General features: G+C 41.2%; 1 protein-coding gene across 2 annotated transcripts in view; it reads right to left on the reverse strand.

Annotated features, from left to right (window-relative positions):
• The window catches only part of LOC140196729 (probable E3 ubiquitin-protein ligase HERC3), a 70,233-nt gene that overhangs the window by 41,396 nt on the left and 9,253 nt on the right, over window positions 1-19,584 (reverse strand). For both annotated transcript variants that reach the window (XM_072256416.1, XM_072256415.1), the window contains exons 4-9: window positions 18,283-18,504; window positions 16,997-17,088; window positions 15,636-15,766; window positions 14,754-14,908; window positions 13,031-13,107; window positions 2,971-3,071 (exon numbers count right to left, since the gene is read on the reverse strand). In XM_072256416.1, coding sequence (XP_072112517.1) covers window positions 2,971-3,071; window positions 13,031-13,107; window positions 14,754-14,908; window positions 15,636-15,766; window positions 16,997-17,088; window positions 18,283-18,504 — 778 coding nt within the window. The remainder of the gene's footprint in view (window positions 1-2,970; window positions 3,072-13,030; window positions 13,108-14,753; window positions 14,909-15,635; window positions 15,767-16,996; window positions 17,089-18,282; window positions 18,505-19,584) is intronic.

Consider the following 19,584-nt stretch of genomic DNA (forward strand, 5'->3'; position numbering starts at 1 on the left):
GAGCTCAAAACTTTTTACGCTTGCTTTGAATGGGAGAATAGAACTACAGCTATGCAGATCCCTGCAGCACCCAGTGACCCTGTGATCTCTGTCTCAGCAGCTGACATCAGGCTGTCTTTCAAGAGGGTGAAACCTCACAAGGTGATAGGCCCCCGATGGAATACCTGGTAGAGCTCTGAAAACCTGTGCCAACAAACTGGCAGAGGTGTTCAAAGATACGTTCAATCTCTCATTGCTACTGTTAGAAGTTTCCACCTGCTTCAAAAGAACAACAATTGTACTAGTACCCAAAAAGAGTAGGGAGAGCTGCTTTAATGGCTATCATTCAGTAGCACCTACATCTATGGCAATACAGTGCTTTTAGAAGTTGGTTATGGTTAGAATTAACTCCTATCTCAACAATGGACTGGACCCACTGCAATTAGCATATTGTCACAGCAGGTCTACGGAAGTCGCAACCTCATTGGCTCTTCACACGGCCCTGGACAATAAAATATCTATGTCAGGATGCTGTTCATTGACTACATCTCAATGTTTAACACCATCATTCCTGTAGTTTTGATCAAGAAGCAACAGAACCGACCTCTGTACCTTCCTCTGCAACTGGATCCTCGAGTTCCTAAACAGTAGACCACAATCTGAGAGGATCGGAAATAGAACATAGAACGTAGAAAACCTACAGCACCATACAGGCCCTTTGGCCCACAATGCTGTGCCAAACATGTACTTACTTTAGAAATTACCTAGGGTTACCCATAGCCCCTATTTTTCTGAGCTCCATGTACCTACCCAGGAGTCTCTTAAAAGACCCTACTGTATCTGCCTCCACCACCGTCGCCGCCAGCCCATTCCACACACTCACCACTCTCTGTGTAAAAAACTTATCCCTGACATTTTCTCTGTACCTACCTCCAAACACCTTAAAACTGTGCTCTCTCATGTTAGCCATTTCAGCCCTGGGAAAAAGCCTCTGACTATCCACACGATCAATGCCTCTCATCATCTTATACACCTCTATCAGGTCACCTCCCATTCTCTGATGCTCCAAGGAGAAAAGGCCAAGTTCATTCAACCTATTCTCATAAGGCATGCTCCCCAATCCAGGCAACATCCTAGTAAATCTCTTCTGCACCTTTTCAATAGTTTCTACATCCTTCCTGCAGTGTGGTGACCAGATCTGAGCACAGTACTCCAAGTTCCTATATAGCTGCAACATTACCTCTCGGCTCTTGAACTCAATCCCACGGTTGGTGAAGGCCAATGCACCGTATGCCTTCTTAACTACAGAGTCAATCTGCGCAGCAGCTTTGAGTATTCTATGGACTCAGACCCCAAGATCCCTCTGATCCTCCACACTGCCAAGAGTCTTACCATTAATACTATATTCTGTCATCATATTTGACCTACCAAAATGAACCACCTCACACGTATCTGGATTGAACTCCAGCTGCCCTCCTCACATCTCCACCTCACCAACAATTAACGCTGGTACTCCTCAGGGATGAGTGCTTAGCCACTCTTCTACTCGCTCTACACCCATGACTGTTGGCTCGGCACAGTTCAAATACCATTTGTAAATTTGCTGACACTACAACTGTTGCTGACAGAATTTCAAATGGTGATGAGAGGGCGTACAGGAGTGAGATATACCAGCTAGCTGAGTGGTGTCACGGCAACAACCTTCTACTCAGCATCAGTAAGATCAAAAAGGTGATTGTGGACCTCAGAAAGGGTAAGACGAGGGAACACATACCAGTCCTCTTAGAGGGATCAGAAGTGGAGAAAGTAAGCAATTTCAAGTGCCTGGGTGACAATACCTCTGAGAATCTAACCTGGACCCAACATATTGATGCAACTAAAAGGAAGGTATGACAGCAATGATATTTAATTAGGAGTTTGAGAAGGTCTGTTATGTCACCAAAATCACTCAAAAATTTCCACAGGTGTACCATGGAGAGCATTCTAACTGGCTGCATCACTGTCTGGAATGGGGCGGGGGGGGTCTGCCGCACAGGACTGAAGTAAGCTGTAGAGAGCTGTATACTTAGCTCCATCATGAGCACCAGCCTTCGTAGCATTCAGGACATCTTCAAGGATCAATGCCTCAGAAAGGCAGCACCCATTAATAAGGACCCTCATCACCCAGGACATGTCCTGTTCTCATTGCTACCATCAAGAAGGAGGTACAGGATCCTGAAGGCACATACACTCAATGATTCAGGAACAGCTTTTTCCCCTCTGCCATTTGATTTCTGAATGGACATTGAACCCATGAACATTACCCCACTACTTCTTTTATTTCTATTTTTGCACTACTTGTTTAACTATTTCATATTTACTGTAATTCACATTTTCTCTGTTATATATTGCAGTGAACTGCTGCTGCAAAGTCAACAAATTTCACAACATATGCCGGTGATATTAATCCTGATTCTGACTTCTCAAAACCATTCACTCCTCAGTGGTCTGAAATTCTGACTCAGCTTACACAGCTCCCTGTCTACTACAGTAAATGATCCCATTTAGGTTTGGTTTTGAGCATTTGATAATTCACACTGTCCTGAGAGAGGAAATTCTTCATCTTAGTGATGAATTATGCTTTGCTCGAAAGCATGATTTGTGATCTTTGATTGTCGTAGCACCTACCTTGTCAAGCCCCCCTCAGAAATCCTCTAAAAGTCACTTTCCATTCTTCTAACCAAATAATGTAGGCCCAATCTGCTAATTTCTCCACATAAGACAATCTGTTTGTCATACGATTGATGACATTATTGTGGACATGACCTTCAGAAGAACAAAACTGTTCCACATCAGTCTTGGAGTCAACACTGATGCACTCTGAAATAAATCTGTTATTGCCAGGTTTGAAATGTTATCATTTACCTTTTTACATGGTGGCCCAGCATCGTAGGAAAAAGCTCTAAAGAAATTTGTGAGGATTAACTTGGACATTGAAGGAAGAAAACTTACCTTTTTGTGTTTTTGCACAGTTTCTTCTCCAGTAAATTGTCCAGGGTTACAACTCTCTTCAAAGAAATGAGCAAAGATTGGTCCCCAGACGATTCCAAATTCTGCAGAGGAAAAGATTAAGAGCATTAAATGTATACTAAAAGCAAAAAAAGAAACTTCAAGTTTTGATAGAAGAGACAAGATCCTGTTGATGTCAATAGATTAACTGTATATGTTGCAATTGTTTAGATAGACAGCTGTGATGGTAAAAACAGGGTTGCATGTGTTACTATACGTTTTGTAACTCCAGGAACTAAATAAAAGAGAAGGAGGTGCTGGGAGATGCGTGCGTACTTCAGTTTACTTTCGTGAAGCGTGCACCTATAACATGGCAGTGTCGTGATGTATGCTATTCACATACTTTTACATACTGTAGAACCTGTAATGAATTATGTAGACAAAGAATGCTTAATCAACAATATACTTACATTACTCAAGTATTACTGAAAAATTAAATACACAGCACTCCGTCCTGCTTAGCTATAAACTGCAACTCAATATAGAATGCACTTCAACTACTGTATATACACAGTATACAATACAACTACTCTACAGACATCCAGAGCATAGTAAATTTTAAATTATCCCATTCAAGCCCACAGATTTAATTACTGTGGAGGAGTTATTACTCTTGTGGGATAATCTCTTTCCTGGCAGGGGATGGTGGGGGTGGGGGATGTGCAGTCACTCTGCTTGGCAGGTGAGACTTGTAGCTATGAGACAATCTCAGGTTCTAGGGCAGGATTTCTCAACCAGGGTTCTGTGAAATGTCACTACAGGTTTCACAAGAAATAGTAATTCAAAAAAAAACATAGTTTTTTTGAACTCCATGCAATGCACGATGCTAGCGTTTACAGTGGTGAGCAGCGACTGAGTAGCCCCGTTAGCAATCTCAGCCAGCATGGCAGTGCGCAGCACGACCATGTTTATTTGGTTGAGTCTATTCTCAGTTTTTGACACAAGATGGGGAGGCTGTTGATAATTGGTGAGCACTGTATTGCACACGGGGGAGGACGACAGGCTGATGAGAAGCATGAAGTGTGTTTTCTGAGCATTGAATGGACTCGCCCAACTTGGGCTGTGACATCAGCCTCTGCATCCCGAATTACCTCCCCCAATTTCACTTACACGCCAACTGATTTATGGGAGCCAAATAACTACCAGTGTAGTAGAAGATTGGACGGAAATTTTCATTCTAAAGATGGTTCAGTGTGGTGATTTTTGAAGAGGAGGTGTGAGATGGAAGAGGAAGATTCTAGGCCTAGGCCTACGAACAATTCTGATACGGTTAATAATGAAGAATTACAATCTTCTGAGTCATTTCACTGCACTTGTGCAAAAATGGACTTTAAAAAGTCTGCCTTTACAATGAAAGCTACTTATTAATGGTTTTACATGGATTAGTGATCCAAGTTGTCCTATTCCATTGTGCCTCGTCTGTGGTAAGCAAGTTACAAATGTAGCAATGGCTCCAGCAAAATTGAAAAGTCACATCATTACAAAACACAGCCACATGACAAGCAAAAGTGCTAATTTTAAATGACTATTGGAATCTCAAAACAAACAGATTAAAGCTTTTGAAAATAAATTAACAGTCAGTAAAAGGATTCAGGAAGCAAGTTATTTAGTAGCTTTAAGACCAGTTCATGGTTAAAAGACTGTGTGAAGACCTGGACAAATGTCACACCAATCTCCTGCTACATACAGAAATCCGGTGGCTTAGGAGAGGAAGAGTTCTCAACAGGGTATTTGAGTTGAAAGGTGAATTACAGGAGTACTTTCAAGAAAATAGGCCAGATTTTGCTGAGTGCTCTGAAGATGAAGAATGGTTGCAGAAACGAACCTACTGAGCGGACGTTTTTCATCATATGAACCAGTTGAACAAGTCTCTGCAGGGCCCTGGAGAAAACATTTTGACATCAAGTGACAAGATTCTTCGACTTAAGAGGAAACTGAATCTTTGGAAAAATCATGTTGCAAATGGAAATCTTCCACTGCTCCTTGGGCTTGAGAGAGCGGAAGGATATCAGAAAGTCTTATTGAAAACCAGTGGGAAGAACTGAAGAGCAAAATTATTCCTCCCTTTCAACACAAGTGTATGACTGGGTGAGGGACTCTTTCTCTGAACCTTCGGCTCAGCCAGAGAACTTGACTTTGACAGAAGAGTAAGAACTTTGTGAGCTGCTGACTCAGTGTTAGTGTAGTGTGTTCTGCTAACATTGCTTACCGTGTGTTCTTTAGACCCTGGGAATATGTTTTCGCCAAGCCATTTGTAGCAAAATGGTACAGTGCAGATGTAATATTTGACAAGACAGCAAAATGTGATATATGAGACTCCAGAAAACAGGAGCCAGATGAAAGTGTAAATGACCTCATCACAGCATTGTACGTCCTGTCAGCCAACGGTGAATATGGAAATCTGAGAGATGAGCTTCTTAGAGACAGGATTGTTCTCGGGCTACTAGATCCCAAATTGTCAGCAAGACTTCAGTTTCAGGCAAATCTCACACCAAAGAATGCTATTACTATGGTCATGCAGAATTAAAATGTTCACCAGCAACAGGCAGAACTCAGGCATGAAAATGAAGCTGAGGTAAAGCTGTACAAAAAAATGGTACAGACAAGGTGCAGTTTGAAAGACGATAGAAGGAGGTGACAATAGAGCTCAGCTCAAGCTAAACAGACAAGTGAAACAAAGAGCAGGTAAAATGTTCAACTGCAGAAGATGCGGCAGGTCTCTACTGCACATCAAAGAGCTCTGCCCAGCAAAAGAAGAGAAATGACACCAATGCAATAGAGTTGGCCATTAGAAAAGCGAATGTCACTCAAAATCAGTTTTTCACATGGTCAAAGAAGACCATGATTCAGACGAAGAGAGAGCTTTCCTCTGGGCTCTAGATTTAAACAGACATGGGTGGTGTACTACGGTTCAGTTGCCAAATGAAACAGTGATGTTCAAAATGGGCACTGGGGCAGATGTCATCAACATCTCTGAATGTCTGTTCACAAAACTGGTGAAGGAAACAGGCATTACACCGAACCCAACAAAGTGAGTGCTCATGGGGCCAGGAAAACGTAGGCTTAGTGTGCAAAGATTGTTTATTACTTCCATCCGTAAAAATGAGAAACAGTTAAAAGAGGATGAATATGTTATTCAGAATCTCTTCTCACCACTACTGGGATGACATGCCATCGAGAAGCTGAAGCCTATTACAAGGGTGGCAAGAGAGGTACTCGGAGTTGTTCACAGGCCTGGTGGTATTGAAAGAAGAGTGCCTTATCCAACTGAAGCCAGGAGTGAAGCCCTGCCCCCTGACCACAGCGAGGAGTATACTAGTCCCATTGATGAACAAAATCAAAGCTGAACTTGAGAGAATGGAGGCACTTTACATCATTACCAGAGTGAATGGACCTTCTGACTGGTGTGCAGGCATTGTTTGTGTTCCCAAGCCAGATGGCACAGCAAGGATCTGTGTTGATCTTATAAAATTGAATAATGCAGTGAGGGGGGAGAAGTTTATTCTGCCCTCTATTGAGTACACGTTGGGTATGCTGGGTGGAGCAAAGTTCTTCACCAAACTAGATGCAATCTCAGGGTACCAGCAGATCTGTTTAGTTCCTGAGTCACAGATGCTCCCAATCTTTATCACACTTTATGGACGCTATGCCTTCCACAGGCTCCCTTTTGGCATCTTGTCAGCCCCTGAATTCTTTCACATTAGAATGAACCAAATTTTGGAATGACTAGAAGGAGCAGTCTGCCACATGGATGATATACTCATCGTCGGAGGCTCAAGTGAGGAACATGACAAAAGAGTGAAAGCTTCCTTGAAGAAACTGAACAAAGAGAAATGTGAATTTGCAAAGTTGGAGATGAAGTTCTTAGGTCACCAACTATCCTCAGAGGGAGTGCAACCAGATTCAGACAAACTGGCAGGAGGTCGGAATATGGAACAACCTACAAATATATCAGACATCCGCAGTTTCCTTGGCATGGAAAACCAACTGGGAAAGTTCATTCCAGATTTGGCAGAGTAAACAAAGCCAATCTATAACCTCCTCTCTCTGAGAAAATTTTGGACCTGGGCGGCACCACAGCAGAAGTTATTCTCATGACTTAAAGCAGAGCTTATCTCTCCACCAACATTAGTGTACTTTGATCCGAATAAAGCAACAAACATCTCAACAGGCACCTCTTCCTTTAGCCTAGGGGGAGTGCTCATGCAATTCTGCAGTGGTGTATGGAGACCAGTGGCAAATGCAATAAGAGCACTGACTGATACTGAACAGTGTTATGCCCAAATTGAAAAGGAGACACTAGCTCTTGTCTGGGCTTCTGAATACTTCAGCTGCTACTTGGTAGGCACTAATTTCTTACTTGAAACAGACCATAAGCCACTTGCCAGCCTCCTGAGCTCAAAACTCTTGGATGACTTACCTCCATGTCTGCAAAGATTCAGATTGAGGCTTATACGATATTGTTACAACACTGAACATGTCCCCGGCAAATCTCTGTTGAGGATGCCATGCAAAAGTGAGTAAACAGAAGCTGACTCTGCCCTCATGGAAAATACCAACATCTACTTAGCTCAGGTACATGAAAGCTTTCCTGCATCACGGAGTAAACTGAATATCAACGGTCCACAACTCAACTGCTCAAAATTCAAAGCTTTTGCTAGGGACAATAAGTTTAAAAACCAGACAAGCAATCCACAGTGCCCACCAGCAAATGGAGAAGCAGAAAGAGCAGTACAAACTGTTAAAGAGTCTCCTGATGAAGGCAAATGACCCCTAAAAAGCTGTACTAGCTTATCGCTCCACACCCCTTGCGAATGGCCACCATCCATCTGAGCTGTCAACGGGCCGGAGACCTGGCCTGTTCTTCCTTCCCTTCTCCACTTTCACTGAGACAAAGTAAGAAATTGTGAGACAATACAGTGTGAGAAAACAAAAAGCATACATGACCTCAGACATAGAACAAAATCTTTGTCGCCGCTCAGGAGTGGTGAAGTTGTTTGGGTTTCAGGCCAATTCACCAAAGGAACAAAGCCAAAAGCAGCATGCACCATGATTGTTTGTGATCAGAGCATCACAAGGTGAAACCAAGTGGAAAAGGTGTGCACTCGTGCACCTTCGAAGTCCACGAAAGGTAGAGGAAGAAATAGAGTGGCCTGATACTTTTGACAAGGATCACTTGCGTGACGTGGATGCGCCTGTTCAAAAATCTCTTCCTGCTCCAACACCTAAAGGAGCCGACACCAGATCAGGTCATTTATCTGTCCCAATACAGAGATACGCTTAGGACAAGTGACTGAATAGGCAGAATAACCCTCTCATTTTGCCGGAGTGTTCAGGTAGCCTACTTGCCCTCCATTAGATTTAGCGTGTCTTTTTTTAAAAGAGTTCTAATGTTGAAAACATTTCACAAAATATGATTTTTTTTAAAAAAGGAATTGGTGAAAAAAGGAGAAAAACAACACAAAGAGTGACAGAGATAATTAAAAACAAAGAAAAAGCTATAATTCTCTTATATACAAAGTGAGTGAGGGACCTTTAAAATCAAAGGGAAAGGCAGTTATAATGTTGGCAAATCTTTTTTATGTTTATGTAAGGAGCATAAGTTGTGTGCTATGGGTAAAGTGAACTGAATCGCTTAATTTCAGTGACTATAATTTCAGTGGAGTTCAATGGACATACCTAGTTTTTCTGTTTTTTAAAGAAGGGGAGATGTAGTGGTAGTTAATATTGTTACTCCTGTGCCACTCAGTTAGCCACTCCCACAAAGGGGGGGTCTCACACTGTACAAGTTGGGTGATCAGTAAAGTTCAATTCAGTATCCTGCACTCTGGCATGCTGGTATGCTCTGCACTATCCCTCAATAATGAACACAACAATCTCTGGTGGGAGTTGTGTACAGGCCACCTAACAGTAGTAGTGAGGTCGGAGATGGTATTAAACAGGAAATTAGAAATCTGTGCAATAAAGGAACAGCAGTTATAATGGGTGACTTCAATCTACATGTAGATTGGGTGAACCAAATTGGTAAAGGTGCTGAGGAAGAGGATTTCTTGGAATGCATGCCGGATGGTTTTTTGAACCAACATGTCGAGGAACCAACTAGAGAACAGGCTATTCTGGACTGGGTTTTGAGCAATGAGGAAGGGTTAATTAGCAATCTTGTCGTGAGAGGCCCCTTGGGTAAGAGTGACCATAATATGGTGGAATTCTTCATTAAGATGGAGAGTGACAGAGTTAATTCAGAAACAAAGGTTCTGAACTTAAAGAGGGGTAACTTTGAAGGTATGAGACGTGAATTAGCTAAGATAGACTGGCAAATGACACTTAAAGGATTCACGGTGGATATGCAATGGCAAGCATTTAAAGGTTGCATGGATGAACTACAACAATTGTTCATCCCAGTTTGGCAAAAGAATAAATCAAGGAAGGTAGTGCACCTGTGGCTGACGAGAAATTAGGGATAGTATCAATTCCAAAGAAGAAGCATACAAATTAGCCAGAGAAAGTGGCTCACCTGAGGACTGGGAGAAATTCAGAGTTCAGCAGAGGAGGACAAAGGGCTTAATTAGGAAGGGGAAAAAAGATTATGAGAGAAAACTGGCAGGGAACATAAAAATGGACTGTAAAAGCTTTTATAGATATGTAAAAAGGAAAAGACTGGTAAGGACAGATGTAGGTCCTCTGCAGACAGAAACAGGTGAATTGATTATGGGGAGCAAGGACATGGCAGACCAATTGAATAATTACTTTGGTTCTGTCTTCACTAAGGAGGACATAAATAATCTTCCAGAAATAGTAGGGGACAGAGGGTCCAGTGAGATGGAGGAACTGAGCGAAATACATGTTAGTAGGGAAGTGGTGTTAGGTAAATTGAAGGGATTGAAGGCAGATAAATCCCCAGGGCCAGATGGTCTGCATCCTAGAGTGCTTAAGGAAGTAGCCCAAGAAATAGTGGATGCATTAGTGATAATTTTTCAAAACTCGTTAGATTCTGGACTAGTTTCTGAGGATTGGAGGGTGGCTAATGTAACTCCACTTTTTAAAAAAGGAGGCAGAGAGAAACCGGGGAATTATAGACCGGTTAGCCTAACGTCGGTGGTGGGGAAACTGCTGGAGTCAGTTATCAAGGATGTGATAACAGCACATTTGGAAAGCGGTGAAATGATCGGACAAAGTCAGCATGGATTTGTGAAAGGAAAATCATGTCTGATGAATCTCATAGAATTTTTTGAGGATGTAACTAGTAGAGTGGATAGGGGAGAACCAGTGGATGTGGTATATTTGGATTTTCAGAAGGCTTTTGACAAGGTCCCACACAGGAGATTAGTGTGCAAACTTAAAGCACACGGTATTGGGGGTAAGGTATTGGTGTGGGTGGAGAATTGGTTTGCAGACAGGAAGCAAAGAGTGGGAATAAACGGGACCTTTTCAGAATGGCAGGCGGTGACTAGTGGGGTACCACAAGGTTCAGTGCTGGGACGCCAGTTGTTTACAATATATATTAATGACTTGGATGAGGGAATTAAATGCAGCATCTCCAAGTTTGCGGATGACACGAAGCTGGGTGGCAGTGTTAGCTGTGAGGAGGATGCTAAGAGGATGCAGGGTGACTTGGATAGGTTGGGTGAGTGGGAAAATTCATGGCAGATGCAATTTAACGTGGATAAATGTGAAGTTATCCACTTTGGTGGCAAAAATAGGAAAACAGATTATTATCTGAATGGTGGCCGATTAGGAAAAGGGGAGGTGCAACGAGACCTGGGTGTCATTATACACCAGTCATTGAAAGTGGGCATGCAGGTACAGCAGGTGGTGAAAAAGGCGAATGGTATGCTGGCATTTATAGCGAGAGGATTCGAGTACAGGAGCAGAGAGGTACTACTGCAGTTGTACAAGGCCTTGGTGAGACCACACCTGGAGTATTGTGTGCAGTTTTGGTCCCCTAATCTGAGGAAAGACATCCTTGCCATAGAGGGAGTACAAAGAAGGTTCACCAGATTGATTCCTGGGATGGCAGGACTTTCATATGAAGAAAGACTGGATGAACTGGGCTTGTACTCATTGGAATTTAGAAGATTGAGGGGGGATCTGATTGAAACGTATAAAATTCTAAAGGGATTGGACAGGCTAGATGCAGGAAGATTGTTCCCGATGTTGGGGAAGTCCAGAACGAGGGGTCACAGTTTGAGGATAAAGGGGAAGCCTTTTAGGACCGAGATTAGGAAAAACTCCTTCACACAGAGAGTGGTGAATCTGTGGAATTCTTTGCCACGGGAAACAGTTGAGGCCAGTTCATTGGCTATATTTAAGAGGGAGTTAGATATGGCCCTTGTGGCTACGGGGATCAGGGGGTATGGAGGGAAGGCTGGGGTGGGGTTCTGAGTTGGATGATCAGCCATGATCATAATAAATGGTGGTGCAGGCTCGAAGGGCCGAATGGCCTACTCCTGCATCTATTTTCTATGTTTCTATGTTTCTATAATAGGGAGACTTCCAATTTGCATTGGAGAGAAATATATCCTCTTTGTAAATTTTTCAGGTATTTCCTTTTCCAAGGGTAAACAGGACAATCCATCAATATTTCCAAGATTAGTTGTTCTCCTGGTTTCAATGCTTGTAATTGGTGTTGCAAGAAACGGAACACTTCTTTGCATTTCTGTTGCTGCTGTTCGTGGAACACTGTCTGTGAACTGAAAATGGACACTAGTGGTTGATGATCAGTAATAAGGGTAAACTCTCTCCATAATAGCACTGGTTGAGATGTTTTACACCCCAAAACAGGCTCAATGCCTCTGTCAGACTGTGCTAAATTTACCTCTGCAGTGGTAAGGGTATGTGATGCAGGGGCAATGGGGCATTCACTTTCATCACTGATAACATGAGACATCACTGCACCTAAATCACAAGATGAGGCGTTATGAGCAAGTTTCACTGAACGATGTGAGTCATAATGTGTGAGTACAGTGTCTGACATCACCATTTGATTTCCCTTTTGGAAACCACCTCCCACCTCACACTGCTTTGTTCATTGTCATTTCTTCCCCATTTGTAGTAACGAGTTCAAGGGGCTGAGCACAGTAGCCAGGTTTGGCAGAAACCCATTATAGTAATTGACAAATCATTAAAATGACTGGAACTGTGACACACCTTGGGGCATCCACAATGCTTGAATTTTCTCAGCACACTTGTGTAATCCTTGTGCGTCAATAGTGTGATCACCGTGACACTCACTTTAAAGAATTCACACTTGGTCACATTGTGCTTTTTGCCCATAATCTTCTAAACTTTTAACATTGTTTTGAGGTTTTAGAGATGTTCCTTCTCATCCTTAGCAAAAACAATGACATCGTCCAGGTAACACAATGCTTTGTTCATAGCTTTCTGCTAGAGTGCAAGTGCAGATGCTACTCCAAAAATAAGCCTATTATAGCGATAAAACCCTTTGTGAGTGTTTATGCTGAGAAACACTATGGACTCTTCTTCCATCTCCATTTGTAGGTAGGCCACAGCTAAGTCTACCTTGCTGAAGTGTTTCCCTCCAGAAAGGTTTGCAAAGATATCCTCCATCCTGGTCAGATAATATTGATCTACTTCCATTACTGGGTTGATGGTGACCTTAAGATCACCACAAATCCTGACAGATCCATTCTTCTTGGCTACTGGGACATTTGTAATTGCACTCAACCTTGGAAAGAATTCCTTCAGCCTCCATGCAATCTAGCTCACTGGCTATTTTTTCATGGATTGTATAAGGAACCAGACAGGCCTTCTAAAACTTGAGTGTGGCATTTTCATTTAACACTATTTTACCCTTGATATGTCCGAGTTTCACATTTGTACCTTTTGAACTTTATTGCTAAATCTGCCTCTACCAATCTTTTGGAACTTATTAAACTATTTAAATATAAGATGTTAGGCAAACCAAATAGGCTCCCATTCCTGTGGCAAAATTACGCCACCATCATCTTCTCATTGTGGTTTTAACCTTTACTTATCTTCTTACCTCTTCTTCATTGCATACTGCAAAGCTTTGGCTTGCCCCAGCAAATATTCTTCTGGCAGCTCGTTTAATTGAACAGTCTGCAAAATTACATGAATTCATGTTAGATGGACAGCATTGTTGCTGAAACTATGTCAATATCTCTACACAATATATTCAGTTTGTAGCCTGGTGCATTCCTGTCATAGTTTTCTGTTAGGCTGACATAATAGTTTTCAACTGATGAACAGAGACAAACTATTCCCATTAGCAGATGGTTCAAAGTGCAGCAAAAAATAATTTACAAGGCCACAGAAAAAAGGAATTAAGTACATTTCTGTGCAGGTGTCTGACTGGAACTTTAGGGATAGTTGCAAGAATTTCATCACCTTTCACATCTGCAGTGATCACTCCTTTGTTCACTGTTTTTTTAAAGAAGAGGTTCAAGGCTTCATAGACTTAAGGAGCACAGAAGCAGGCCCTTCAGCCCAACTTGTCCATGCTAAACCTAGATGCCCATCTGCAGCAATCCCATTTTCCATATGCAAGTACAATGCAGATACAAAGTTGAAAACCACAAATCTTATAATTTGACAGTTAAACTGTATTATGGTAAATATGTCCTGTATCATCAATTCTGAAGTTATTCTCTTGACCAACTCAAGATGATTGTCAAACTTCTCAAGGATCCTCCTGGTGTCCCATATCTTGTGTTTTCTCAACAGCTTTCTCATTACCCAAATTTATTTGGAACAACAAATATATTAGCTCGATATATTTTCTTTCCATCCTTAGTCCATTCTTTCTCCTGCCATAAAGACAGATAGTGGAGCTAACTATTTACTCTAAGTACATGAATATAATACCAAAAGGATGCTTATCTCTGACGACACAAAAAAAGTAATGGAGGAACACAGCTGGTCATACAGCATCTATGGGGGAGAAAATGAACAGTCAACCTATCGGGTTGAGACCCTTCATAAAGTCTGGAGAGCAACAGAGAACACAGAGAGGGAACAGTGAAAGGAGATGTCATAGAACTCCCATCTGAGCTTGTCAGTTCAATTCCCCCAATCAAAACTGATGCTTAGTAGGGCAGGGATTTTCTTCTACCACCAGCCCTGTCAATGGCCCAAGTGCCACAAGTTATCCTCTAATCCTTCAAGCTGAATGAACTTTCTCTAGGACTGTAATGATTCAATGCCTTTATGGAATGTAATGGAACTGCTTATGCAAATAAGAGCTTGCAAGGGCAGCCTCCCCTTGCCAAGACATTGCACCACAATTGCTAGCTGGAGGGCAAAATTACATTATAACAAGTTCACACAGTACATTTCCATTATAAATGATTATGGAAATGTAAATATACTAACTAAATGGAACTTCAATTATGTTTGCAGAATCTGATATCTGAAATGGCTAATTCTGATTCATCCAAAAATTATTTTAGTTTTTAATGTCAAACACAAGAAAATCTGCAGATTCTAGAAACCCAAAGCAACACCCACAAAATGCTGGAGGAACTCAGGAGGCCAGGCAACATCTATGGAAAAGAGTAAACAGTCGATGTTTCGGGCCAGGACCATTCATCAGGATTTAATGTTTAATGTAGTAGTATGACTATACATTATTACATATTAAATTAAAAAACTTGATGAAATTACAATTATTGTAATCACAAGTTAAATATCATTCCAGTTCTAAATTTGTCCTCTGCTGCAAGCTTTAAGGTTTTGTTCTTGCTTACCGTTCTCAGATCCACCATGGTCAGGTGTGTCCAAGAGGTTGATGGGAAAAGGCAGAGAGTGCTCATAGGTTTGGATGTTTCCCTGCCGTCCCATCTCTCTGCAACCAAAGGAATAGATGGTGCCAGACGATGGAACGAAAGCCAGTGTGTGGTAGCTGTTTAAAATGTACAAATGGTGATCACCAACTATACAGAGCAATGAATTTGATTAGTGCCATTTCACGAGAGAAAGAAACATTAACTTCCCCTGATTGGTGGAAAAGAAGTACAGTAGTTAAAACAGAACCACTTCATTGTCTTCTGATCTCCATAATTTATTACCATTGATATTTAGAGTAGCATATTTAGAGCTGCTATTTACAGTAGCATCATAGCTCCTCTGAACAGTGTTGTCCATTTTTGTTATGTTTTGATCATGTAATCTACTTCAACAGCATCACGTTCATTTCTCTCTGAAGACCACTGCAAGTGATTGTGTACATGCACAGTCGGCAGGCGATAGAGGCAGCAATTTTACAGCACTGTGACGTGTGTATCTTAATCACGAATATAAGAACTAAATCATCAGAGTTTACATTGACTCCTCAAGTAAAGATGAGGATATTTTCAACACACTTCACTCCACCTGCCAACTTATGCGCTTCACACTTACATCCCTGACAATGAAGTAATTCTTATTCCAGAGAGGAATAAGAATCCGTTAGACTTGCTCAGCACCACAGATCATTGAACTCTGCAGCTGATGAAACATTTGACTGGACAGACTCACATGCAAATCAACATCAATGGCCAAAGAATTGTGTTAGCTTAGATCTCTTCTGCTTGAAACATGAAATGGACTGAAACCAACAGTATACTTTTGTTCATTCATTACCATCTCACCTCCCACATGCAATCTGAGAGACTTTTTTTCCAAAGAGTCCGCTAACCAGACGAGGTTTGAGCTCATCCTTTATCGAGTTGTGTCCAAGTTGTCCGAATGCCCCAGCTCCAAAAGTGTAAACAAATCCATCCTAGAGAACAAAATAATGATTTAACAATGTCTTCACTTAATAAGTAAAAGACTTTGACACATACAGTACATGACTTTGTTGAGTGCTCCTTTTATTGACCAACGTGTAAGTTACCAAGCGTAACAGTGACATCTAGTGGTCGAGAATTGTAACTTGACCTGAACATTTATCCAGAATTAACCAACATCTCAAAACAATAAAATTGTTTTACTTTCGCTCTGGGGCTGTAATAAATGCCACACATGCAGAATTTATATTTTCATTTCTTTTAGCTTTAAGAATGCTGCAGACATCTTTCCAAATGCTGGTCAAGAGTTCAGGCTAGTCCCATTTCTCTGTGGGATGTCAGTGATGTGACAGTAATTAGAAAAGAAATGCAAGGTTGTCAATGGGGTGAGAGATAATAGGTCTTTGTTGTTACAGGAAAAATAATTAAAATCTCGTTCAAGAAATACAAGATAAAACTTGAAATAGTCTTAAATTACTATTATCAATTTCCAAAGGCCTTTATTTCACAATACTTGTGGAGACATAGGGACAACAGATGCACCTAGTAGAGCTCTACCTCACAACTCCAGTCACTTAGTTTCAATCTGTCCCTGTGGAGTTTTACATGCTTCTCCCACGACCATGTGGGCTTTCAGTGGATTCTATAGTTTCCTCTCACATGAATGGGAGGCAAATTGCCATGGTAAATAGTACCAAGTGTACAGGTGACTAATAGAACCCGAGGACAGTTGTGAGAATGTGGGGCAAATCAACTGTGATTTGTGGAAATGAGTATACATGATGGTTGACATAGATTCTGTGAGTCGAAGGACCCGTTTCTGAGCTACGTAACTCCATGACTTAACTGAAATATTTCCTTGGTAACTGAAAATATTCTGTTTTGTTGAACCTTTCTAAAGATGAAAAAAAAACAGCAAAATGAATCAAAGGCAATCTGAAAAAAAAAATCCTATCTGTTTAATCCATGTGCAAACTCACGGGATAGTCTCTTCACTGTGATCTTTCTTCTCTGGTTCTTAATTACACCTCATATGTGAAATCCCTGGGCCAATATCTAGAGGAGATTAATTGAAGTGCTTTCTCACCATCTTTCTCAGGGATTTTAAATCATTGAACTGCCATCTTTTCACCAGATTGCAACTTTGATCACAATGAGGAATATTCCCCCACTTCAGTAATACAGAGCAAACCATTAAGATTTAAAACTCTTTCAAGGCAAACCTTTGTCAGAACAGCAGTGTGCTCTTCTCCACAAGAAACATAGATGGTCCTCTTGCATGCTAAGAGTTGCACATGTGTGGGAATAAAAGTATCTGCAAGATGGAATGAAAGTAATCAGTCCACACTCTGTTTCTAACATGATAACTCCTTCAAATCTATCTTGAGCAAATAGCAATTTACCCTGAAGGTTCAAATTAAAACTGATTGAATTATTAAAAATATGTTATATTTTAATCATTGACTGCACTTAACGTAGTAGTAAACTTCCATCCTGTATATCAGAGTGAACGCTTATAAAGGATGCTAATGTTCAGGAGTGTCATAATGCAATAATGTTTTCCTTATTGTTAAATCTTCTGGGTGATGAGTTCATTTTGGTCAGGGAATCAAAAGAGGCTAAATGGTTGCTTCAACATTCAAGAATATATGAATAGTTAGCACTCATTTCAAATTATGTAAACTGTGGTCTGATTTTCCAACAACAGTCACGTCTAAGAATTGTGCCTTCTTATCAATGGAATTCGGAGGAGCTCTTTCATTATGTTCAAAATTATGTATTGAACTTCAAGTTCAGTCTGTTGACTGAATGTTCATCAATCAGAAACGCCAACCATTCCATGTGAACTGCTGACATTTTCTCCCATATAAACTTGGAAATCAGACTACAGAAGCAGCGTGCTTGATTGTAGAAGTCCTAAACTTGCTGAAGTGGTCCTAACTTCTGTCATTCTGACTCTGCTCTGGTATTGAAGACCAACAAAAGCACAACCGTTCCTGCTGTTTCCCCACATGTTCACAGGGAAGTGCTCTCAGCACTGTGTCATGTTAGACCTGCCTCAGGTTCTCTGGCGTGTTACAGGTAATTGACATTAATTGACTTAAGATATTTAATAATTTTAAACATTTGAATTTATTTAACTTCCTAAAGAAATTTTTTAAAAAGTTAACACTATGACTATCTTTTGGATAGTTATTGAATGTCTGTTGTTACATTCCCAAACATTTAAGATGTTTGACAATGTTGCTTGCTGAAGCCATTTGTGGAAGGGCATGTTTTGCAATTGACTGAAAGGCCCAGTCCTTATCAGAGACATGTTTGTTAGGTTAAATCGGGTTTGCTTCAGATTATATTTATCAGAGGATTATACCCAGTTAAATGTACAACTCATGATGTGGTGGTCAGTATGGTCTATTGTCAATACAGGATAATCAATGTACAAAACCAGGCCTGGAAATTAAGGCTACAGAAAAAAAATGAAGGCTGATACTGTAGCTAATGTTCTTACCCTCCATGACCTTGAGACCTAACTGTCCATGATTGTTTCTTCCAAAGGCAAATACTGCCCCTGAGACAGTCAGGACCAAGCTGTGCTCTCCTCCAGCTGCAATCTGAGCCACTGGGATTCCGGAAAATGTTTGCACAGCCTGAGCATTTTCAAAAAAGGTATCTTTTTTACCGAGACCCAGCTGGCCATAGGTGTTACATCCCCAGGCAAAGACTTGACCATCTTGGAAGAGAAATCAAATGAGAAAAGGAATTACATTTTTGATTCCAACATATATAGCTGAAGCATTAAGTTATGTTGATTTTTCAGAAGAGAAAATAAGAAAACTACTTTAACCTTTTTTTAAAGTACTGAGCATAAATAATGCTCAAAGCATCAAAGATCCTGTTATAAATGGTGAGCAAACAATGATACATTGTCCATTTCTGAGGTTTCATTGATAAGGGACCCAGCGAGCAACAAAGAAATTATGTGCTGGCATTGGAGAAGGTGCAGAGGTACACAAGAATGATTCCAGGAATGGAAGGGTTAATGTATGAGGAGCATTTGATGGCTCCAGGCCTGTACTCCTCACTGGAGTTTAGCAGAATGAGGTGGATCTCATGGAAACCTATCAATTACTGAAAGGCCTAGATAGATTGGATGTGGAGAGGATGTTTCCTATAGTGGGGAAGTCGAGGACCAGAGGGCACAGCCTCAGAATAGAGGAATGTGCATTTAGAAGAGAGATTAGGAGAAATTTCTTTAACCAGAGGCTGGTGAATCTGTGGAATTTATTGCTACTGATGCTGTGAAGGTCAAATCATTGGGTATATTTTAAGCAGAGGGTGATAAGTCCCTGATTAGTCAGGGCATCAAAGGTTAAGTGCCAAAGGCAGGGGCATGGGTTGAGGTTAATAAAACCGCCATGATGGAATGGCACAGCAGACTGACCATTTCTTGATGCGTGGCCTAAGTCTGCACATAGGTCGTATGTTCTTAAATCAGGAGGTGAAGACCAACGTTCTTGACTTTAGCACAAATGAGGGAAGACAGATTTCACCCCCAAGGTTTTGACATCCTGCAAGTTATTCACGCCCAGATGCAGTGAACACTGGCTCAGGGGCAGTATTCTTGCTTCCCAGTCAGAGGTTTGAGAGTGGATTCCTCTTCAGAGAGTCCTGGTGAGTGGAATCCGATAAACTAACTTGAGTCAGCAGAAGGCAGAGTGATTAATGGTTATATAAATCGTCACCTCCGTTATTCATGGGGAAGTGTATCTGTTTATCCAACAAGCAGGAGGTACTCTCAACATTACAATGG

Source organism: Mobula birostris, chromosome 4 (genome assembly GCF_030028105.1).
Source record: "Mobula birostris isolate sMobBir1 chromosome 4, sMobBir1.hap1, whole genome shotgun sequence".
NCBI lineage: Eukaryota > Metazoa > Chordata > Chondrichthyes > Myliobatiformes > Myliobatidae > Mobula > Mobula birostris.